General features: G+C 37.0%; 1 protein-coding gene across 1 annotated transcript in view; it reads left to right on the top strand.

Annotated features, from left to right (window-relative positions):
- Positions 1–26,073, top strand: part of AKAP6 (A-kinase anchoring protein 6) — a 297,070-nt gene that overhangs the window by 208,657 nt on the left and 62,340 nt on the right. The window contains 2 exon segments of the mRNA XM_029911420.1: positions 22,036–22,182; positions 25,685–25,909. Coding sequence (XP_029767280.1) covers positions 22,036–22,182; positions 25,685–25,909 — 372 coding nt within the window.

Raw genomic sequence — 26,073 nt, forward strand, 5'->3', positions numbered from 1 at the left:
AGTGCATGCTTGTTGAGAGAATATTGAGAACAGAGATGGAAGAGGGTGAAGAGACTATTATTATTTGTAATGTTTTTTGAAAGTGTAACAAAGAAGCAATCCCTTTTTTTCCAGTCTGATTTTCCTTCCCTAGCTCTTCTTTCCTTCCTAATTTTTTCCCTTCTGTCCACCCCATCTCTTCTTCAACAATCAGCACTTAGATGCTATGATGATTGCACTGTATCAGCACCTCTAGCTCTTACATGACCAGTTTTCTTTGTACATAGAGATTAAAATTCATATGACCACTAAACATGTGAATATGTATAAATATGTATATATGATTAAATTTGAATTAATATGCATATCTGATTCAGTTTGAATGTACATGAAGGGAAGATTTTTGTAAATATGGCCAAACATCTGTTCCTCAACATTCAGAAAATTATCATTATAAAGTGAAAATATAATAATATATTGTAACAAACCCAGGATCACAGACTGAGGATTGAAGTTTACGTTTTGGGACCCAGAGGGCTCGATTTCACTTTAGTGAATCAGAGACAGAATAGCAGATTATGGTGCAAGGGATAGCTTTCTGCTTGAGCTGGCTAGGTTGCCTCACTAGGGAAGTGCAAGAACCATTCAAGTGTTTGAAGGGATCTGTCTAGGAGATGTGAAGCTTAGGTATATATTGGGCCTACTTAACCTTAATTCTCCCATCCATCCATGGATGAAGTTAGCTCGCCTACAAATCAATATTCCTGGTTCCATAATAGAATCCTTATGCATAATGTGTAGCAACCCGCATGGAACTTGGAGGGAAGAGCACAGGTTGCATAAGGGAAGAGTTTGGAAGAGGCACCAGGAAGGCAGTCTCTGTGTTCATGGCTTGAATGCTAGCTGCATCATCATTGTAAATAGTTCTCTTAATAAAGAGCCAGTTTAGTTTACAAATATGGGGTCCTCTCATGTTGTTACCCAACATGTGGTATGTGAGAATATGGTGGCAGCAGTCAGTCTGAATGAGGAAGAGAGTGTGATTAACAGGAAAACAAAGCAGCCCCTAGAAACAGAGCAAACAGGCAGAATGGAGAGCCTCTGGCCACTAGGAAAGCTGGATTTCCAGAAAAAAATCTTGCACAAGAAATTAGCCTGTATACTGAGCTGATCATGGTGGATACAGATGAAAAATTTAAGGTAAAACTTTTTTACTATCTCATAGTGGGGGAAAATATGAGAAGTAAGTGAGACACTGTTGCCAGGAATAACATGCAAAATATAGCACAGCTGATAAAGGTGTCTGAGTACCATTACTCAGTACCATTACTCAAACAGTGTGAGATTGTAGAGAGACAGGCCACCAAGAAGCAGAAGAAGGAATAGATACTTATGTTACACAGTTGGCAGCTTTGGTATCTGCATATATCTCTGGAGACATAAAAGATTCACTAATTAGAGACAGGATCATTTGTGGGACATGTGATTCCAGTTTACAGGAAAGATTGTTGAGAGAATCAGATCTGACCACAGAGAAATGCCTCCAAATAACAAGGGCATCTGAACTGTCTAGAGAAAGGATCAAAACAAAGACAGCCACTAATGCAGAGCAAGTGCATAGGCTCAAGCTAAAGAAACCCAAGTAGCAGGACAAAGGTAGAACAACCAAGAATGAAGGCATCATAGTCCTGTGTACATCTTTGGAAACCAACATGAAAGGTAGAAAACAAATTGCCCAGCTGCAACAGTGTGAGAAATAAGAGACATTTTATGTTACAATGCCGCAGCTACCCCAGGAAGAAAAAAGCAGTAACATATGCAGTGATTGAGGATGTCTGCACTGTGACTTTAGCAGATGCAAATACTTTCAATATACATGTACTGTAGAAGAAGGATGCCAGCCATTCTACTCCCATATTTGCAACTAGGCTATTTGATCAACAACCAATTCAATTCCAGCTGAATTGTGGAGCCAGCTGCAATGTAATCCCAGTAACACTGATAAGCAGCAATATTAGACTGGAGACATGTGACCAAGTACTAGTGATGTATAATAATACCATTCTGAGGCCAATGGCCAAATGCAGGCTGCCAATAAGAAACCCACAAAATGACCCGCTATCACTTGGCATTTATAGTAGTTGACACACAAGAGTACTACCCACTTTGTGGGCAGCAGGGCAATGATCATAGGACATCCCCAGTGTGAGAGAGGAAGAGAACAGGCCCCCTGGGCCCTGTCCAGCATTCTAACAGGGCTTTACTCTTATTGAAACTAGCACGGAGCAGATCAGCAGCCTAGTAGCGGTGAGAAAATTTGGGGCAAATTAAGGATCTGCATTGACCCAAAACTACTTAACAGAGCATTGAAAAGACTACCCATTACCAACAATTGAGAACATACTAGTTGATTTATCTAGGGCAAAAGTGTTCATGGTTTGTGAGATCAAGAATGGGTTCTGGCATATTGAGCTAGATGAGCCATCCAGTCACCTAACAACCTTTGCCATACCTTTTGGCAGGTACTGCTGGGAGTGAATGCTTATGTGCATCAGCCTGGCCTCAGAGGTGGTCCGGTGTAAACTGAACCCAGCACTAGAGGGACTCCCACACATCAAGATTGTACATGATGACATTCTTATTGGAGGAGAAGAAGCAGTCAAGGAAGATGCAATCCAGGGCCATGATAACAAGCTACTCCTAGTCAGATGCCAACAGCAGAATATTTGGCAGAATGTAGACAAGCGGAAGCTCAGGAGAACTAAGGTCCCCTATAGTGAATGTCTGTTGACTTCTGAGGAACTCTGACCAGACTCTGAGAAACTGAGAGCCATTAAGGAAATGCTTACACCAAAGAATGTGAAGGGAGTCTAGAAATGTATAGGAATGACCAACCATCGTTCCAGATTCTGTGCACACCTGTCAGAAGCCTGTGAACCCTTGAGATAGCTGACACGCAATGAGGCAGTGTTGGAATTGTAAGAGAGCCCAGGATAGGCATTTGAAAGAGTAAAGATGATAATAAGCAAGGCACTGGTCCTAAAGTATTACAACCCTCTAGAGCAGCAAGACCCACAGAATAGTGCCTCAGAAGGAGGCCTAGGCGCAGGCCTGATGCAGGGCCAGAAACCAATAGCATTTGCTTATAGTCCTCACAAATGCAGGAAGGGGATACGCTCAGATGGAAATGAAGCTACTGGCTGTGCCCTTTGGATTAGAATGATTCCATCATTTCACCTTTGGGCACAAGATACATGTGCAGACTGATCACAAGCCATTAGAAAACATCATGAAGAAGTCAGTGCTGAGTGCATCCAAGCGACTGCAACACATATTATTGAGATTGAAGCACTATGAAGTGAGGATAAGGTACTGCCAGGGGAGTAACTATGATGGCAGATACACTGACCAGGGCTTCCCTTCCAGAGTACAACACAGATGGTTCTGTGGAACAGGAAATAAAGTCTGTGAACATACTACAATGTCTTTGCATCTCTGCTGAGAGGCCCAGACAATCCAACAAAGAACTGAACAGGATGGGATACTACATGCATTAAAACAATTCATACTCCAGGTCTCAAGGAGCAAGTGCCACAGCAAGTCATGCTAACAGAAGAGACACAACAACAAAGATTATTTAAAGGAAAAATGTAACAACCTGCATGGAACTTGGAGGGAAGCGCATAAACTAGGAGTTTGGAGGATGCCGCAGGAATCCAGTCTGTGTGCACATAACTGGAATACCAGCTGCAGTTGCAGCATCTCTGTAAATAGTTCTCTTAACAAAGAGCCCATTTAGTTTTAGAAACATGCTGTCCTCTCATGTTATTATCCAGCATGAAACATGATGCATCCCAAAACAGGGGTGTTTATTCTGATAAGGAGATACAGACACAAGCATTAAAATAAATCTTCTTGCACTAGCATCCTAGGTTATTATGAAGTATCAAATGGATTTCTATAGAACCAGACAATTTTGACAAAATTCTAACCAAATGGTTTGGCAGTGTTGTGACTAACTTCTTTCCCTCCCATTTGTCATGCCTCCGGATGTCATTATTTCAGTCATAGTTGGAAGCTGAAATGCTGAAGTACCATCAAAAAAGTTGTGTTTACAATATTTCTGGTCCAAGAAGAACCAAAAATCTCAGTATCAAGCCTATTCTAAGGAGATTTCTGAACCAGTTTTACAGACAAAAGATGTTTGGCTAGATAAGGTACCTTAACCATTGGGTACTGATTTTGACCAAAGTAAACCTCCAAATTTTTTGAAGTTTTCTCATCCCTACAAGTTTCCATGTTTGGAGGTTTCTCAGATACTGGAGAGATCCTCATAACATCGCCAGTCACAGATGAACACAGCAGCATGTACTGTTATTTAAATTGCCTGTATGCTCCTAAGCATGTACTGGAGCTACATTATACTCTAAAGATTGATATACTATAATTATGTTTGCGCAGCCATGCAAAAGTTTATTCTAACAAATCCTCAGTCCATTCTGTGAAGGCCTCCAATGTCTAATATGTTGTGCACTCAAAAGAAATATCTGTAGTTTCCTAATTTTCAGGCACTTTACACCAAATTCAGGCCAGCTGGGTTACCATGGCCCTCATGAAGTCAATGGAGTTACTCCCACTTATACCAGGCCGGGGCTTAGTGTTTATTGTTAGGTTTAAAATATGCACATTCGAGGATTTTAGGGAGATTTTCACAAAGCAGGGCATGATTTAGTTATTCAACTTTTAGAGTCTTCAAGAGGGGGACAGTGGAGAGCCATTCCACTGGTGGGCCGATCTGTAATAATAGTACATTTCCACTGAAGTAGGGGGGTTTAGTTTATTCTGGGAGATTTGTTTTCTGGGCCAAATCCTTCTATGTAAAGCATGGGTTCACCAGTGGGGAAGAGGACACAAAGAACATCTTTCTTCACAGTTTACACATGCAGAACAGGGTTTTCCACTTATTACTCAAGAGTGCTGGACCTAACCACTGGGTTCCCATGGCCCTCAGGAGTGCAATCTCATTAGTAGGTGTGGTCAGTCACCATCAAATACTCTGCACCTGGAGCATTTGATAGCTGGTGTGGGTACTTACTCTTTTTAAAAGAGATGCAAAATATGTCTCAGCACATCTCCCACCTCTCCAGCCACCATAAGCATTCCTGCATGAGATGGCCAGCTCCCTACTCTGCTTCTCTGTAACAGTAAGGGCAGCATTTTGATTAATGTGTGTGTCAAACATAAACATTTTCCATCACAAATTCAAATTTTGCTGCTGCTTTTCTGAAACTTTTTAATACATTAGATAACTCTTAATGGTGCCAGGAATTACAAAATTCAATTATTGGCATCAGTGCTGTTAGACTAGACATGTGTCTTTAAAATGAACACAAAATAGACTAAAAAAACAATGTAGTTGTTTTTAAATAATTGTATTCTCTCTTACGTATTTAAAATGTGCCCAACACTAACTTCCTACTTATTCCTAATTCAGTTTGTATGTAGGGCTCAGCAGTGCTATTAATATGTGGGGACTCATCAGATTTTTTAAGAATGAGTCTGTGAGGGCAGAACTCTGTCCAATATCTAGAGCCATCTTTAAGAATAGGCAGTTTCCTAGTGCAGAAAATATAATAGGGTTCAATGTCAAACCTGTGAGGAATGATACTTTATATTATTTAAAAGTTCTCTTCCCTCTTCCAGTAGACCATCTTTCTTTCTTGCTGTGTTGATTCTGTATTTGGGACAAAACATGCAATAAAAAATTCTCTCCGAAGTTCACCACATCCTATCCAAAACCACCTCAAATATTTTGTTTAATTATTTTTATTTAAATTTGATCCTGCTCGCAGGGATTCCAGCATGTGATTGAATTGAGCTGAGAAGCAGCAAACAGTGGGCTTTTCCAGAAGACGACTTGCCCCGTACAAGCAGCTGAGGCCATAAGTCATTTAGATGGGAAATTAAAAGTTTTGATAGGAAAGGAACTGATATTGAATGGAGGGATACTGAATGAGGTCAAAACTAGGGAGAAAACTGGTGGTGGAGGGGAGGGACAGAATTTTTTTAAATTGTGAATTCATAAAAAAAATAGAAAATAGAATAGGATGGAAAGAATTAAAATAAACACAAGAGCAGACAGTAAAATAAATATTACAGAAGTCATGAAAGAATACTTCAATAGCTCCTCAGTGTAAGAGTGTCTTCAGGATATAGAACACTGTATATTTTCCCAAGGGAAAAGCTCCTAGAAACACAAATGATGAGCTGAGGGGACAGGAAGGTGGTTTGAAGGCTCTTCGTGCTGCCACTGTCTTGGATTCAGCCAGCGACTGGAATAGTCCTTAGGGTAATACACAGAAGTCTCCAGGTTGTTCTGTTGTAAGCCAGCTGCCAGTTACCCCAGGGTCTTTACCATTATCATAGATCATCATTGTAAAGGATGGTCCCAGCCATCCCTTCTTTACTCTGTCCACTTCCCTCTGGCAGGTAGTGTAAGAGCTGATCTGGTGGCCTTACAACACTGGAAGATTCCCCGAAGCCTGAGGAATCCTCTAGTTGATTTACAATAGCTTTGTGTTGGTGGACTGAGGCAAGGTGGCCTCAGTACAGCCAAGAATCTGGGCTACATTTGTTTTACCACATCCCAAAATATTGCTCTGCTAAGTTTGGTATTGTGCCTCAAGCAGCAGCCAATACTTGACACTCAGAGGTAGGCGAACGACACAGTTCTACTTTATTATCTTTCGTTTTTTGTTCCTTTACTTAAATCTGTTTTCCACAAATGTCTGCTTTTCTCTCTTTTAAATGTATAATTAGTTCATTTGGCCACCAGGTGGCCCACCACACTGTATTGTGCATTGTACATCCTGGCTGAGGTCTTGAGAAATGCACATAACAATATTTATTAAAACTTCTTTTGGTATATGGCATTGTTTTGTGGATGTGACAGTGTGGAATTTGTTAACTCTGCATTTTATGTTCTACTGATCAAATTTAAATGTATTCACACTAATGGGACTTTTCAGCGTTTACTGTGAATGGTTGCAAAATTAAAAACATATGTAATGTCCTTAAAGTTTTTTTGCATGACTTAAATATTCAAACCTTTTTCTTAAGTGCTTAATGGATTTACCAAAGGACAGTTAACTTCTACCACTGCTGTTTCTTCAACACATTATTAAAGGGGCAAAGAATAAAATCAATATAAAGGCAATTCTTCAAATGTCAGTATCTAATGTCAATCATCAATGAGCTGGAAGAATTACATTTAATAGGGTTAATGTAGTGCTAGTGTAGACTATCAATGTATAAAGGCACTCTGAGCCATTCTGAAATATGTATTCATTGCTTAAATTTATTTAAACTTAAGTTATGTAGCAATGTACTATAACAATTAGTGGAAGAATCTGAAATGTTTAAAATATAGATTGTAGCTTTGACCAACACTCAAATTCAAAAATACTAAGAATTCTGTTGTTTTCCTTTAGTATAATTAATAAGTGTAAAATGGTTGTTGACCTAGAAAGGAAACTTAATGATGGTTAAAAAAAGCAGCTTTACTCAGACATCAGCACAGTGCAATAACTATTCAGGAAGGATGTATCATCTTAATAATAGGAGTTGCTTATTTTTCCTGATGTTTTTAACAAAATGTCCATTTTGAAAGATGTGAGTAATAAATTAGAGGAACGATGGGGTCCACTTTCTCCCTCCCGCTCCCCCCATTGTCCCTTAAAGCTTTATTTTACCTTCTCCATGTAGAATAACTAAATACCCAGCATAGAGTAACAGAGAAACATCACTGGGTAGAAATATCCATTGAAAGTTGATTGATTGTTGACATCAGACAACTTGCTTCCAATCTACAGCTTGTTGTACAGTACCTATATCTTACAGGTTCGTATTTGAGCTGTCACACTAGCTCTAATCACATGTATGTCTATAGGCTTTAGCTGTCCATAAAAGCAGCACCAAAATGGTCTTCCCAGGGATGCCAGTAAAGGACAAGTTCATATTTATATTCTAAGTCTTTCCTAGGAAATTCAATTACAAGTAATCACTGTAATTCCATATTCCCTTCTGAGCCTTCTTCCCTAGAGATCTGTATGGTCCTGAACTTACTTCAGAATATTTGACTGCAAGCCTTTCTGTCCTGACTTTTCCTATCAAAAGGTTGTTTTAAAAAGAATTTTGGCACCTTCATGCATTTCTGACCTTTTTAAAGATAAAAATACCTCCTCCAAATTTTAATATATACCTTTTTCCATTTCTTTATGTAGATTTCAAAAATTAAAATGCAAACCAGTCAGAGTATGGAATTATCACGCAAATAGGAAGGTGTAGCTACAACCCTGTGTGGCCAACATGGACACAGCTGACATGCAGCAGAGGGACTGGAAACATTAGGGGCCCAGAGTCACTTGTCTGCCAACCTCACTTTGTGACAAACGTTGAAAGTTCATAAAGTGAACCTAAAGTGGCCAGAGATCTGCACTGGAGAATTGCCTTCATATAGGGGGAATCTTTACCACTGCCACCAAGCTCCACTACCTCCTCCCAGCATAACGGAAGGTAGGGAAAATGCCAGAAGTAGGGTGGAGGGATATGGCAGGGGAAGGCAAGGAAATGGGATGGTGGAACAAAGCTCTGCTATGCCTTATTCTCCACTGGTGTAAGTTAAAGCTGCCCTCGTGCATCTTCAGTTTATGCCACAGGCGGTGGCTGAGAATCAGGGAACTGTGACTGGTACCCCATTAGCTCCGCTCATCACTGCCCCTAAGCTCTATTTAGGTGCGTTAGAGAATCAAGCTGTAGAGTTGTGCAAAATGTGGACACTTGAGGATCATAGGCTTTTGTGTGACCATTTTGGTTCACATGAGTTGACAAGGCCAGACACTCAAAACAAAACTCATCTGAGTCCACCAAATGTTTCGTTTCATGTCAGATTCTTGCAATAACACCATGTTCTGTAGGGTTTCCAACTCCAATGGTTTAAGCCATAGGCAAAAGTATAACAACATAAAACAGCTGGAAACTAAAGCTAGACAAATTCAAACTGGAATAAGGCATACATTTTTAACAGTGAGGGTAGGTACCAAAATCAGAACTTTTTCTCTTTTTTTTCTCCTTTGTTTTGCCCATTCTACATGAAGGGCATTTCTACCTAATTTTGTTTGTTTCTTAAGCTTTGCCTAACTTGCCTACCTTGAAGAGCTGTTACCGCTTTACTACAGAATCAATCATATAATCATAGGACTGGAAGGGACCTCGAGAGGTCATCTAGTCCATGAGAGATGCTAGTAAGAAGTGGATTCTGAATCTCAGTTTCTAAGACACTGAAGGTTACAAGAATTGTGCAATTTATTGTGGATAGTGTATTTTATAGAGATAATGGCCATACTACTATCACTCCTTAACTAATATTCAGTATTGCAAATAAGATACTACTGATTAGTCTTCTAAAAACAGAACACATCATAGAAGTCACATTTCCCCCAGCATGAGCTCACCTTGAGTAAAAAAACTGCTTATGTTCCAGATTTTTAAAGGTTTTAAGTGTTGCTGCATTCAGTATTGCAATGCCTAACTGTTTTAGGAGCCTACATCTAATTTTCAAAGTGATTTAGCCACTTATATGCCTAAATCCCTTTGGCTTTCAATGGGAATTTAGCTCCTAAGGTCCTAAATTACTTTTGAAAATGAGATTTAGGTTCCTAAAGATTTTAGACCAGCAGTTCTCAAACTGTGGATCGGGATCCCAAAATGGGTGGTGACCTGTTTTAACCAGGTTGCGAGGCTGGCGTTAGAGTTGCTGGGGCTGGGACTGAAGCCAATGTCCAAGCCCCACCACCCAGGGCTGATGCCCTCAAGCTTTGGCACCCCCCCCCCCGGGTGTGGGGGGCTTGGGCGTTGGCTTTGGTCCCCCCACCTGGGGTGATGTGGCTCAGGCTTTGGTCCCCCTTCCCAGGGTCTTGTAGTGACTTTTGTTGTCAGAAGGGGGTCGCGGTGCAATAAAGTGTGAGAAACCCTGAGTTAGACATTGCAGTGCTGAGGGCAGCAACACCTAAATAGATTTAAAAAAATGAGTGAGACAAGGTGGATGAGGTAATATCTTTTATTGGACCAATGCCTCTTTTTGAAAGAGACACGATTTCAAGTTCCACAAAGCTGTTCTTCAGGTCCCGTAAAAGATATTACCTCATCCACCTTGGCTCTCTCATATCTTGGGACCAACATAGCTACAACAACTCTTCAAAAATCTGGAGTTATGTGACCCTCTTAATTATCAATGGGGAGGGAATGCATTTATACCAAAGTGTTCATAATTCCATCAGGATGTGTTGGTCTGAAAATATATATCTGCTACTGCATTAAGAGAGTCATTGGTCCTGAGTGCCTACTTATCCTGGTTGTTTAGAATGAGATGTTCCACCATCTATTACACTTGATAGCATTAAGAAGAAAATGATTATCAGAATTTTTAACACAAGAGTTAAATGTTTTTTCCCATATGAAAACAATTCAATGACATTTGCGAGGTGAACAATTTATAGGCAACTCCTTTAATTTAAACCATTATCTGATTTGAGAAAGCACATGGAAGAACTTTTAATTCAGTGATAGAAATGGCACTAATGAAATGTGCATGTATGAATTTTGTTTCATATAAGTTTCCTCCTCCTTGAAATGTGAATAAAAGCCAAACATCTGGATTATGTTTAAATAGCCTGAATTTCCAGTTTTTAGAGAGATTCAATCTATTTTGACACTGTACACTTAGCCTTAACATTTCTGCATGTTGTTATCATTACTTGCAATTGTAAAAAAAAAAAAAAAAGTCCAGATTTAAACAAATTTAGATTCTCCTGATGCTAAAAATATTTTTTAAAATAGTTCCTGCTGTATCATACACGCAACCATACTTTAGGCTACATCAGCATTTCCAATATAAATGTGACCTTTTTTAAGATGCTTGTAATTTGACCATAAAAATAAAGTCTCAACCCAGGAGAATTTTTTTTTCTTTTCATATCAAAAATGATTGAAAACAATTAAACTATGATTTACATAAAAAGGTGAAAAAACCAAATTTGGACCTTTTAACAATTCTTAAATCACCTTTTTAACATACCTATTAGTATATCAACCCACAATATGCACTTTACTGATGCAATGATGGCACTGGGGTGTTTAAGAATTTTTGTTAATGACATCTCTGATTTGTATTAGAAAAGTGGCTACTAAGTATGGACATTATTACATTTCAAAACATTTTCAGTGTGTACTGTATACCAGGGAAGATATTACATATTAATTACATAACATCGTAAGTATGAATTGATGTGGTATTAAAAGAGCATTGAAATGGTACATCATAATGACATTACAATTAGGGAAGTTATGCTGCATTATGCCGATGAGCCATATATATTCACTGAAGATGCATTTGCAAGCATTGTGGATCCACTGAGGTGTGCCAACACTTGACATAACACAAGAAGCAAATCGGAGCACAGTACTGAAACTGTTAGCCTTTATTTAGTTTGGAGGCAGCAGGAAGGTGGGTTTATAATAAAGGAAGAGCTTTTTTATATTAACATTGGACCAAGTCTAGAAATCCTCACTCACAGTCCAATTGTGTCCCCAAGATCTGTGAACATAGGGAACACATAAAGTGGATTTCAGTTCTCCCATACAGGAGCGTTCAGACACTGCCATGATACTGTCACCCCAGACCCCACAGAGGACTGTTCATATGGTCAGTATCCACATGGGCAGAAGGGGTAGGACTGAGCAGGCCGAATAAAGAGTCTTTCTTTGAGTAGTGACAGAGATAGGGCTGGTGGGATGTACGTTATCACTGGTTGGCCTGCAAAGATTCCAGGAATGGTAATACAGCCCAATGCTTTATTTCTTTCCCCACCGTTCACCAGAAGAGCTGTAACCAGAAGCTGTCCATAATAGCATGATTTCATTGGCGCTATCCTGCCATTAAGTGGCGAGAGGAGGAAACTAACAGGGTCATCCTTAGACCAAATGGTGTCCCCCTCTCCATTTGTTAAACTTTTGAGTACTTCGCAGCATCCCAAGCATGGTGCCCTCAAACCCAGCCCCGAGGTGTCGCCTGAGTCGCCTGCCCCTAAATCTGGCCCTGGAAGCCACCATGAACACAGAACACTTTCATGGATTTCCCTGGTCTCTCCTGTGGCTACTTCAAGACCCATACATATATCTGGGGAAAGTACAGATTTGGAGCCTCAGCTCATTCTGCAGTAGGGAAATCCCTTCCTCCCCTCTCCAGGGACCAGTGTGGGAGCAACTGTGGGAGGGAAAGTACACAGAGAGTTCCCTTAACTCACACCTATGTGTTTTACCACAGGAGAGGGTAATCCATCCCTCTGTTTTTAATCAGTCCTTACTCATTCAAAACACCTAGTGACCTCCTGAGTAATGACTGAGTAAAGATAGAGTAAAGACTTCAGGAAATTCTGTCTATGAAAAATACAAAGAGAATTAACTACACAAGAACATCTGTATCAAAATAGGAAAATGGTTGTGACACAGTATGACAAAAGTATATTAATTTGGAATTAAACCTTTGGTGCTTTTAGGGAAGGTCTGATCTGTGTATCATGTCTGCTGCAAAACCTAGGCAAAACCAGATGAACGGAGGATGAAGTGAGATCCTCAGTTCATAATTTTCTTTGTGGGTTTCTGTCAAACCCACTCATGTTATATTGGCATCTTTTTGTATGTAAGTATAGGGCTCTGCTAGATTTGGTTAGAGAGACGCTATTTTAAGTCTTTCTTTGACTAGTGGTTTTGAGCATCCAGTATGTAACAGTTGCTTCTTGAACTTTGTGCTCCCGGGCCTAAACATTTCTTCACAGCGAAGTAGGTTTCCTGTTACTGATGGGCTGAACATTAACCATGCAATGAGTTTGGCATGCCCTGACTCTGAAATTATTCCAGTGAGGATATATACCTGTTAGTCCAAAGTCCTGAGGAGCTCACTGGTTTTCTTATTTCTCTTACAGAAAAACTTCTTCATGCCACTAAATAATTTTAAATTGAGAACTGGTTTAGAAACTGCTGCACGCAGTTCCATAACAGGGTTATAACAATCTTTAGTCCTACCTGTTAACAGTGTTATAATACAGTTGATGCATTTCCAGTCATAAGACAGATCCATGACACAATAAACACAATCCATGTTCAAATGGATCCCTAGACCTCATCTACACAATGGTGGAAGACTGAGCTACGGTGGAAAAACACAGTAGGAAAAATTCCGGTAGCCAGTCTACAGTGGTGTTAGCACTGGTGCAAAGGTGCTAGCAACAGAGGGAGAATTTCACAAATTCCTCCCTGTAGATACACCCAAAGGGCCTGTCTAAACAGTCAAATTTACTAGCTTCGGTGACTGTGTTATGACTGGAAATGCACCAATAGTATTATAACACTGTTTGATCTTTCCTGTACTGATGGGTGGGAAAGTGTTATTACTATATTATGGAACTGTGTTCTAACACAATCCTCTGACACGGTTTATTTGGCTTTGTAGATGGGCCGTACACATATGCATCTAGTGGAATCTCATACCATGATTACCCTGGATGTAGGAATTCAAACTATGGTATTTTGGCTATATGTTCTTAGGAATTTAATTATGTTTAAAATCTGATTAATAGTGTAGTAAATAACTGGTATTGCTACAAAATTGCATTCTGGAAGGTAATGGGATTGGATTTCAACACAAGTTGACACTCAATTAAAATTTCCATATATCTAGTGAATTAGCCAGTTCTTGGCTGCTGTACTAGGGTGGATGTCTTCCTGCTTAACTGAACACTGAGCAAGATAGGCAAAATGTATAATAAAGCTAAATCAAGACTTAATGTATCTGCTAAAATGTTATTGTTTGTATCAGACCAGACCAAAATCAGTATGCAGGGTTGTTTTTTTTTTTTTAAAAAAGCCATCCATGTTTAAAACAAAAATTCTCTATATTTATAGTAATGAAGCTGGGGGGGGGGGATTAAAACCACCTTACTGAATTACTGCTATCAACCAATAGATCCATGGGGCTTGTTCAGCTAAAAGCCACAACAGACTTTGTAATGCAATGATGTAATCTTGGCTTTGTGTCATTTATATTCAACCTAAAAAAAACAATTTTCCTGAATAGACAGGCTGACAACAATATTGTTCAGTGTTGGTTTTTATTTGGATTGTTTCCAAATGGTTCACATGCCTCCACAATAATACACCATGCCTGCTTAACTTTTTACTCTGAATTCCTAAGTTTCCCCTTTTTTCTTATATTTTATTTTTCTTTTAAAGTCCTACTTATGTTTGTGAAACTAACCAGCTTGGCCACAAAATTAGGATGTATCTTGCAGAGTGCATTCATTTTACTTTTTGCATATTTTTCCTGAGGTCATGTCAAGGTTAGTTTGAATTCCATCCTACATTAAGACTTCTTTCACAGCTATTTAGCTCTGCAGCCTACTCCCCGCTGGGGTCTGCCCCTTGGGCACGTCAAAGCTTCAGACCTGACAAATCACACACAGATGAAGCTGTACAGTTTTTTAAACAGTTTCATCAGTAAGATTTTTTCTTTCACTATAGTTTTTTTTTTCCATTGGAGTTTATTCTCTGAATTGCAATATCAGGAAAACTAATTTCTGTATGGAAAATTCTCTTTCACATCGAAGCTGTAAAATAGACATTCCATTGTACAGTAAATTCCATTACCAGTCTTCCAGTTACTGAAAGTACTGCAGATACTTTAATTAGTGACAGGCTATAGCTCCTTGTCTAGTAACTGTAATTGTATTATTAAAATCTGTTTGTACAGGAGATTTTAGTATTCTGAAGACTGAGAAATATTTACAATCTATGGGCTAGATTGTGAATCCATTAATCATGCTGCTGAGTAGTTAGTTACTCACAGGAGTAGCCTTACTGACTTCAGTGGGGGACTACCTATATGAGTAAGTGCTCACTAGTGTGAAGAAGTGAGTAAGTCTCTAAACTCAATTTCTATGGGACCTAAGAATTTTTAAGTGTGTGTGCATGCATGCCTGTGTGAGCGCTTGCGCATATATACAAGTTCTCATAAAACTGGTTACCTTCAGAAACATAACTGTGACTTTCAACACACACACACACACACACTGTGTGTGTATATTGTATATGTATGTACACAAAAACAGTTTGGCAGTTCATTTTGTGACTTACAATTGGAAATATATTTTCTAAAATTGTTAGCAAAATACTCCTATCTGTAGTTTAGCATATTGTGAAACTAATGGTGCAACGCCATTTCCTGTTTAATTGATGAAGTTAAAATGCTTGGCTGCTAATGAGAGTATTAGCAAACAATATACCCTTAACAGGCTTAAGCAGCTCAGGATTTTAAAAGCAGCTTACTGTCCTCCTCATTTTTATAAGACAAAATGTACTGCCTTCTACAAATTACTTGATCGACTGATGAAGTGCCATAATTATAGCTGTATTGCAATTTTGACAAAGCCACAATAACGGATTGTAGTTCAGTCCCCACTCTAGACACACAACTCTTTGCATTACAAAACCCAGTTTTACTGGTCTAATTCTTATTCAGAACAAAGTACACCTGGCGATGTTAACTGTATACTAAAAAGAAAACTTAAAACCTAGGAAATAATAATATTGGAGCATGACTTTTTTTCTTATAGCTAGTTCACTGGGAATGGTATCTAATGAAGAGTTGTCTAAAGGGTTGCTTGTTTGGAACTAATTAAAGACAGATCTCCTAAATAGGAAAAGGATCATGGGAATTACATTAGGTGTCTGGAGACTTGTTATTCTTTTGGCACTCTGAGTAGATGGTTGAAGTTGTTAGGGATTCTAGAAATAGGACAACCTAATAAAACCTTCTATTTTTCTGGTTATTGGCCAACTTTTTTTTTTTTTTAGTAAGATTTGTGTCAACAGGCTGGAGGCTTGAAGAAAACATTTAAACATTTGTGCATTAACACATTATGGTGAAAAGAATCTTGTACTTTCACTCAGTGCATTTCAGCCTTCAATTAATGTGAAAACACTACAGTGCCTATGCAACTTCTCTTGCCTAGTGGTGCACCATTTATCATTGCAGTTTTACATTGACCTTGACACCCACTTCATTAGAATAAAGATTGTCTACCATTTAGGTTACATTGTTCCTCTGCACAGAGACCCCATGCAAATTTCTGTTCAGATAGAAGAGCTGTGAGCCTGTCAGAGGTCATCTGCATTAAATGATTGCAGCTATTTTCCAACTGCTTCTTTTCATTCTACTCAATTCAGGCTAGGAGGATCAATCAAGCCCTCTGCCTGAAACAGTGGGACTGCTGGGAATATAACTGTTTTTGGTAGTAGTGGATATGCCCTAAACAGTATTAAATATTTAATATAAACTCATTAAAGGGCATGCAAAGTCTTCAAAAATATATTACATTTATAGTAAAATTTAAATGGTTGGGATCACCTTCCTTAAGAAAAGCAGAACAATGGGTACCAATTGCATATTTTTTTATTGTGGGCAAAATGTAGTTCACAAAGTTACTAAGCCTTTTCTTCAATGGATTCATTTTGCTTGCTGCTGGAAAGATGAATGTGAAAAACAGAAGTAAAATCCAGATTTCCTATTTTTTTAAACAAAAAATGCATGGTGTTTGTTTTGGTTTTGTTTCTGTTTTCAGAGGAGGGGGATTGTGCAGTATGAAGTATTAAGATTTGTTTTGTGTGTGTCTATTTATAAATAATACTATGTGTGTATGTGTGTGTGTGTGTGTGTGTGTGTATATATATATATATAAAAGAAGAGTGAATGGCAATAAGTTACCAGTTTCCTTCTTGAGTTTTCTGAGTGATATAATTGGAATTAAATTATTAATGGGAGAGACTTTAAAAAAAGATTGTTTTATGATCTTCTATTAGAGAATTTGCAATTCATTTTAATATTTGTAGTTTGATTTATATTAAAGATAATGCAATCTATGTCCAATTAACAATACATGGCCAATGTAATATGATTTCCAGATCATGGAAATGGAATAAGCTAGAAGAGAAAAAACTGATTCTTAACCTCAGATGTAATTTGCTGTGAGAGTTCTGGCAATTTTAAATGACATTGCACTTTTTAATTTTTCCAAAGGCTCAGCAGCAAATTTATCCCAATCAAGAAAACCTATTATTAATTTACAAGGACAATTGTAGGAGTCTTTATAATTTCCCTGTGCAATTATTTGCCATAAATTGCTAATAGTAAAACATAAGCAGTTTGCAAGAAATAACGACTGCTGTTTGTCTGGACAGGACACTCAACCAAGGTCTTGAATGTTGTCCAGAGCTTCTAGTTGTAATGGTTGCATATGAAATATAACCAAGCTTCTGGACAGTTTGTAAAATGTCCCACATTGATATAATGACAAAAGGTGGAAGCATTAAGAGCTGTTGTGAAGGGTAGGCTGGCCTCTAGCAGATTCCTTCACTTTGCTTGTATACAGCTGAGCTTTGGACCCTGGACTTCAGAATAAAAAGAGTCTTTGTTCATCACTGAATGGCATTAGGCATGGGGCTTCCTAAGGGGCCACCATGAAGCCTAGCATGAAGAGTGCAAACATTATCCAGAAAGCACAATGTGAGTGTGTGCAGAGAGATGATAGACAGACACATATCTGTATGAATATACATATATGCAAGTATATTTCATGTATATTTTAGTGAATGTGTCCACAAAGCATTTTTACATGTACTGATGTAGACTGTATACAACTTTTTTGCATGCATGAAATCAATGAATGTATGTACATATATGCACCATTTATGTATATGTATGTGTGTGTATCTGCAGTAACTGCATCACTGCAGTTTTATAAACTTGTAAAATATTATTCAGGTACAAATAAAATTGCAGATCACTTAATCTTAATCTCAATCATATACTAGGTCGTGTCATTAAAAGAAAGTTAAAGTTGCATTTTGGAGACTGTGAATGATGGACTGTAGAAGATCTACAAATTGTGTAACCTTATTCCAATAACTGAGAAATTTCACTGGCTTAATTCTTCTGTACTTCGTAGCCATAGCTCCACTGTGTGTTCAGTATGTCTAGTCTCTTTTCACTATAACCAACAGAAGCACCATACAAAAGTCTTACAATGGATGTCTTAATCTCTCTGTGTGCTTTTAGAGCATTATTTTGAATTCCATCATGCAGCCTTTTTTCTTTCCTCTTCTGAAGTTTTATTACAACAACAGAATTCCCAGGGAGCTTTAGGGGCAAGGTTCGCATAATATTGCCCTAAAGTTTTGCTTTAGGGGTGGAATCTGTACCCCAGCCCTGATCATCTTTTTGTGATGTTTCTCTTTCTGAAAGATGCAGTGTGCAGTCTTACAGCGTTGTTAACGGTGTACAGATTTTTTTTTATTATTTACCAGACAGTGCACATCTACAAACCTTTCATGATGATTTCTTTCTCTGACCTCTCGGTGACTAGGCATCTTGTTCCTTAACACTGAGGGAGGCTGAAAAATGCTTGAGTTGCTCAATGTGTGCCTTCTATACCAGTTTCAAAATGGCTTATTCTTCTGGTTTCCATGGTGACAATTAACACTGTTACAAGGCATTGTTCCAGTCTCCATTTGGGCAGAATTTTCGGGTGTGATTTTCCACACACAAACACAATTATTTTTATATATATCTATACAGATATATATAAAGTATCCCTTAGCATAAGTGTCAAAAAGGGGGAGGGGTCCTCAATCAAGCCTTCCTAGATTTCATAGAATATTTCTTTCTGACAGAAATCGTGTTTTTACTTCCTTTGTTTTGGAATTCAAGTACTTTTGGTTTAAAAAAAGTAGTCACCTAATATGAATTTGCCAAGCATCTTAATGGATAAACTCTTTAGTGATTTTTTTAAAACTCCTTTTTTTGGCAAGAAAAAGAATCAAAGAATCAAAATTCTTTAACATAGATACCAATGCTTCTTATTTCTACTGGGTGGATTCATTAACACAAAACCAGCCATGCATGCACACATACACACAGCTAATCATGCTGTAAGTACTTGACAGTGTTTCAATGTGTGTTTTTTTAAAGTTTGGTGGGGCAAGTGCTGTGGAAAATTAAATATTAGTCATTTATTTATTGCAGCCACTGTGAGAAATCCTGTGACTTTAACTTTCTTAATCTCATTTTTGGCTATTGAACAGTAATCTATATCATAGCATTCACAGACTGTCACAATGGAGCAGCCTTTGCTCACTTAATGCCGCGGATAGAATGAATATGAAGATTAAATTATCTTCTCACCACAGGATAAAGTAGTCCTCCTAGACTAGGGTTGTGCAGCACTGATAGAGCTGGTAGCTAATTTTGCCATGCAACTGCTTAGAGTGTAGGTGTTTAATGGATAAAAAAAAAAGCATTAGCAATAGCATCTAGTGCTATCAGCCCCTAAACTGTACCTGCTGTACATTAAGCTCTTTCCTTAAATTAAAATAAACACTTCACTTTAATTTTCATAAGTGAAACAATACTGACTTTCACTCACATACCAATACATCTAACAATTAACTGAATTCTTTCATCTTTTACTGTTACTGTATAATGCATTCTCTATCAATCATCAGCTTTCGTCATGCTTTATATATAGTAGGTTACATGGTGACAAAGACAGAAAGCATACATAAAGTCTAGCTTATTTATTTTTTAATGTAATAACCTTTTATAACATCTGTCACAGAAACTATTCATGCTATGCTACATTGCAGAATTATTTTATCTAGTCCAAAATTAAGTGAAATGTTTTAGTTTTTATGTTAGCATGAACATTATTGTTATGAAACATATGCAACCTGTATTGTTTTGTCACTGATTTTATACTACCCAAGAGCATAACCAAAATCTAGTTCAGGTAACAACAACCAAATCAGTCAATCACAGGTGAAAAGTGTTAACTAACCAGAGCCTGCACCAGTGTCACACAGCTAGAGGACTCCCTCAGTCTATTAATTCGCTTGGAAAAAGAAAAGGAGTAATGTGTATTGGATTTCAGTTCCTAGCTAAACTGGATTTCAGTGCCTAGCTGTAATCGACTATGGATTCCCCTTGATATTACGTGTACTTATGGAAATAATTATGCAAATCCTTTTCAGCTATATCATCGTTAAATAGAAATCAGATTACATAAAGCAGATTGTAATCTCCTCTAGTCACCATTCTAGCTGAAAAGGCAATAATATAGGGCCAAGAAGCATACTTGTTGAACATTTTAGTCCAATGAAACTGGATTATCTGCGGGTTGATGCAATTCCTCAATGCAAAGCCCGATTGCCTCCTGTTATCACGCATTTTTAGAAAGCACAGTCTGTTTTCCATCTATCAGAAGACAAGTTCTTTATAAATTTTAAACAATTCCTTGATATTTACTATGAATATTCATGCAATTTTTGATACGCAGACACCTGATCAGTGTTCATTAATAATGTGAAATGCTTTAAATCACCTCATTTAAAAGATTTTGCTCTGTGATCCACAAATGACTAATATTTTGTGAAGTTTACATAATACAAATGATGTGCATGCGTTGTGTAAATGGAAGATTAAAATATGAAACTAACAATATGCAAACATATGCATGGAAATGCTGAGGACCTATTAGCTGAAACAGTGATTTCACACATTTCTTATTTTCTTTAAGCTGCCTCCAATTGTTTTTTGTTTTGTTTTGCTACAGTACATGTTCTTGGATCTGGCAAAAGCACCCATGTTTTAAACATTCTTTATTCTAGTTTAATTTTGTTATACTTAGCCCAGACATTTTGGGTAAGAGCTACTGTAGTAGCTGTCTTGGCTGACTTTAAAGCAAAGAAAGCTTAATGTTGAGGATGCAGTTTGCTAATAGCTATGCATAATTTATGTAGGTTTTCTAAACACTTGTTTGGGAAAATGTGCTGTATTCCCTTCGCTGAATAAAAGGTGCGGTTTTTGGCAATATAAGAAGTCCCATTTCAACAAATGTTCTTTTACGTAAGAGTGTGTGTTGCATTTTCTGATTTACTCTGCAGTCCACTAAAACATACCTAATCATTGTAGTAACCATCATATATAATACTAACGTAGCTCTAAGAGAACGTGTGTTTTAAAGAGATTTACTTACCAATATGTCATGCAGATGCCAGTATGTCCTTTTGTGAAAAATATAAGAAGTAGCCAACTGAAATATTTAGAGATTCACTTTAAAGTAATTTTGTAAAATGTTTGTTAAACTTCTCTTTATCCTTATTTCCATCTTCTTTTTAAAAAGGTAAATAATCACACTGGAAATAACGAGCAGTTGTAGGCTGAAGAAGCATTTGAACAGTGTGAGCATTGTTGCTGTTCTTATTTGTGCCACCATTTTAGTTCTACTGTAAGAGTGCTTCAACAAAAATCTAATCATTAGAATTTTATTGAAATAAGATATTAATAATTTTTAGCGTGGCTAAAATATGATGTCATCATATGCCTTAATTTCATAGCTCTCAACCTCCCGAGACCCAAATATGAGGCAAAACCCAACAGGACAAACAAGAGAAAAAAAGTTGTGCTGGAAGCTTACAACAATGTGGAATTTACTTGTTTTCATTTTTGTAGTTTCAGTGTCATGCTTCAGTATTTCTGATAGGAATAACATGCCTTAATAAAATTAGGAAAACACCTGATTTCAGGGACACAAAGGTAGATCAGGTTCTAGACAAGGGACTGTTGGAAGATATGTCTAATTTTGTTGTATGCAATCAGTTGCCAACTTTTCTAACTTAAATCCCACCCATACAAACCACCTGCTCAGTGTGCATCTGAAATCCTATGGAAAAATCCTTTCCAAGACACATTAATAAGGTTGTGTGTTTTGATATATAAAAAAGGAAGCTCTCTGATCAGGATGACAATTGAGCATTTTGATTTTTAAGGGTGAATTTTAATAGAGAAAACAATTTACTGTAGCTAATGTTATCTTTTTCTTCTCATTTTAGAGATATAATGTAGAAATGTCAATCAGGCACCCGAAAAAGATGGAACTGCTTAGTAAGGTTGAAGCTTTGAAGAAAAGTGGTGTTTTACTACCAAATGATCTCCTTGAAAAAGTGGATTCAATTAATGAAAAATGGGAACTGCTTGGGGTATTTGCATTTTTATTACTGTTTGTGGGTTATATGTACATTTTTGTCTGTTGAAGTACGCTGTCTGTCTGATTTCTAATTTGAGGCACAAATATCTTGCTCTTTCAATTCGCTACATACATTTCAAACAAGCTACTCATACTATTATAAAAAAAAAACTAGTATTTTCTTCTTCTGTTGATTTTTTTTATTCCATGCTTGTCACCTGTCTGACTTTAATAATTTTAGTTCTTTAATACATAAAGAATGTAAGTAAAATATGCCGTGTATTATGGGCATGCACCAAGTCAACTATAATACAGTATATCTGATATACACTGACTGTCATGCTTGAGTGAATGTTAATAGAATTTATTCTGAAGGTACATGTTAGAGATGTCTACTGTTTAACTATTTACTATACCCTTAAGATGAAAAGTGGGGTTGTCACTACATATTTCAGGTGATATTGATGGCTCAAAAACAAATATGCAAATTTGGTACAAATCTGAATACCTGAATCTAAGAATGCAGCCAGGATAAGTTTCACGCTGCTGTATTCAGCTCACTTTTGACAAAAGCCCAAAAAAGTTTCATGTAATTCATTTCACGCTATGATGGGCTGGGTTTCAGCCAAAGTGTGAGATACAAGAATTTGCAAAAAAAGCAATATAGTGATTCTGTTACCCAGAGACTAGTGATGGCACTATGCAGGAGACACTATTGTTCTATTGTTGTAAGACAGCTGAGAGAGAGAGGAGAAGTTAAACTATATTTTTTCATCCACTTTTACTTAATTGCCTTCACTTCAAATCAAGGGTAAGATAAATTTATAAATTACTTTAAATGATTAATTATAGATGTGTAATATTAGCAATACAGTTATACAGCATAATTTTGCATGCTATTATCTTACTTTTAAAAACAGTATTTCTAAGATATTGCAAATAAAGCTATATACACAACTTGTCAGGGTCAGCTTAGATACTGGCTTGTCATTTTAACTTGTGTAGTAATACAAAAGCCATTTTACATGTTTTTTCTTCTGCGTGGTTCAGCTGTTTCAAACAACTTGAGTCTATGAATATGCCAATTGTCACAAAAAGTTAAGTTTGTCCTATCAGTAGTTTGTTTAAAAAGTAATGTGCAGCATTTCTAAATTCATTTTTAAATGATTGAACAGCAGTATTATAATTCTTAAAAAACAGAATTTACTAAGTTCTCAGTCTAGCTTTTTCAACTAATGAAGAATTATGGCAACCAATTTGTATTTAAATTGTTTAAAAATAATTCTATTTATAAACCTTGGACATTTGTGACTTGAAGCACATTTAATCAGTTTAATTCAAGCTCAGTACCACACCTCTGGTTACACTTGGTAGGATATAAAGACAGTTTGAAAGCAACTGATGTATAATCCTTCTTAAAATCAGTTTTCAAAATGTAAATAAAAAAAACTAACAGGTCTTTTTTAAAATACATTTAAAAAACTTTATCTCTCAGCATGTTAAAATCAAAATATAATTTTAGATTACTTTTTGTATCAATTTCTGCATTTACAAGAAAAATAAAAAATGCAGTTTCCTGCTAAATGCAATTTCATGTATAATAAGCAGAATTGGATAGAGTTTTGTTTAATTTAATAAAAACCTCTGCAGAAACTAGCAACACTAGGCGTACTGTTTTAATTGGCATGATTACATTTTAATTGGCATGAAAAAAATTAAAGACAAAGATTTTAACTTCTAACAATGGTAAAATAGAGGGATATGGTTTTTAATATTACTTTCATCTAAGGTGAACAGTGTGGAATCGAAATACATTAGAATGAAATGTCAGTGGTGCGTACAGTTTAATCTGTGAAATTTTGTCCCCTGTGCTGAATATTACTCTGTCTCAATTGCATATTAAACAACCCTATCAAGGCAGGCATTGGCATCTGCTGTGCTGACACAAATTGTGAATTAAATGAAATTGATGTCCTCTGTCGTATATTTATGAAGACGGACCATTCTCTGAAGTATTCTGTTTATGAAGAATTTATGATTGCAAACTGTTCCAGAACAAAAAAGTGGCAATAAATTCTTTTTTGTGACCCTACCCTCCAAGGGCATTGATTTCACCTCCTGCTGCTACTTTTGTTAAACCATAAAAACAATAGCTAACTCTGGATTCCTCTGAGAGTCTTCAAATTATCAATATTTCCACCATGAAAATAGAAAGGTGTTGCCAAGAATGCATGTTTTCAAGTTATGGTCTCCTAAAGATACTATTTACACAATGCTACACAGTAGATTCATGTCTGTTAATCTTATTTTATTTGTGTTGTAAAGCTTATTTTTGGAGGCTTAATTCATCACAATAAATCATGTCCCACTGAACGGGGATGGTACATTTTCCACAGACAGACATACAGGGTCACTTAAAACTGTATCTTCATGTTACAACAATTAAGCCCTGCTAATTATAAATTCAAAAGGTTATAGGATATGGTTGTCAGTATTTATTCAACATTCTACAATCAATAGCACAGATTTAGTGCTTATAATAAGTGTTGGACTGACAGCCTTTTACAGGTTAGATGAAACACAGCTTGGCATAATAGAAGCAGGCAACCACATGCTTCCACTGTGATGTTGAGGGATTGCCTTTTAAGATACTGAAAGGGAAGTTAAGTCTCCCTGCACAATCCATCCTTGGCCTCTTCAGCACATTGATTATGCGCAGAATGCTCACTCCTGAAAATGTAGCTAGTGTTTCTTTTACTATAAAAGCTGTCTGGAAAAGCTACAGTAAATTAATTTAATTGGTGGCCATAGGTGAATGTTTATTTTGGGCCAAAAATTTTAAACTTTTTGCTGCTTAAAAGTTTAAGTACTTAAATCCATATTTAATTATCTAATTTCAGAGGTTCTAAGCACCTGAAATTCCTATCTCGCTGGAAGCTGTAGGTGTTGTTTGCCTTTGAAATTCAGGCCATCCATTTTGGCCAGATTTAGGCCCAATTCTAAGTTTAGACATCCAAGTTTGAAAACTTTATCCTAGGAATCCATAGTTTAAAAATATATACAATGGCCATGCTTAAAACTTGTGATTTTAGGTAAGGTTAACTCATTATTTATAATATTTCCTATCCTTACTATGTGGTAAAGTTATTTAGTTATCTTAAGCAATTGGCAAGTGTTCCTAGGTGATCACTTTACAAAGTTAATCCAATGAGTACAATTTTGTCTTCTTTGTCCATAATTGTTGTTATGAAAAAATCCATTTGTCACTAAGGACCAGCTCCTGCTCTTCCTCCCACTGAAGTCAAAGAAAGTTTTGCCATTGAACTTCAATGAGAAGAAAATTGGGCCCTAAATGAGAATAAAGGGTACAAAGAATAAATTGATTGATATTGGTAATAACTAGAAAAAATATTACTGGTCATCTAACAGATGGTTCTTGTTGTTCACTAACCTGTGATATGTTTTGGTACATAAGACTAATCTCTGTGTTTTTTTTTTTTAATCTAATGCATTAGAAAACCCTAGGAGAGAAGATCCAAGACACAATGGTAGGGCACAGTGGGTCAGGTCCACGTGACCTGCTCTCACCTGAAAGTGGCAGTCTGGTAAGGCAGCTGGAGGTCAGGATCAAAGAGCTGAAAGGGTGGCTGAGAGATACAGAGCTTTTCATCTTCAATTCCTGTCTGAGACAAGAAAATGAAGGAACAATGACTGCTGAGAAACAACTGCAATATTTTAAGGTAATAAAAAAAAATCATAGTTTTGATAGCGAGATTTCTCTTAATAGTTAGATAAAATATGTATCAGGTAATGATAATACAATATATGTACATATGTAATCGTACAGTCACGTTTATACCTGCATTTATATACAATGTGTTCATGTAATGTACTGTTGCACACT

Source organism: Terrapene carolina, unplaced genomic scaffold (assembly GCF_002925995.2).
Source record: "Terrapene carolina triunguis isolate 2854851 unplaced genomic scaffold, T_m_triunguis-2.0 Scaffold96, whole genome shotgun sequence".
Taxonomy (NCBI): Eukaryota; Metazoa; Chordata; order Testudines; family Emydidae; genus Terrapene; species Terrapene triunguis.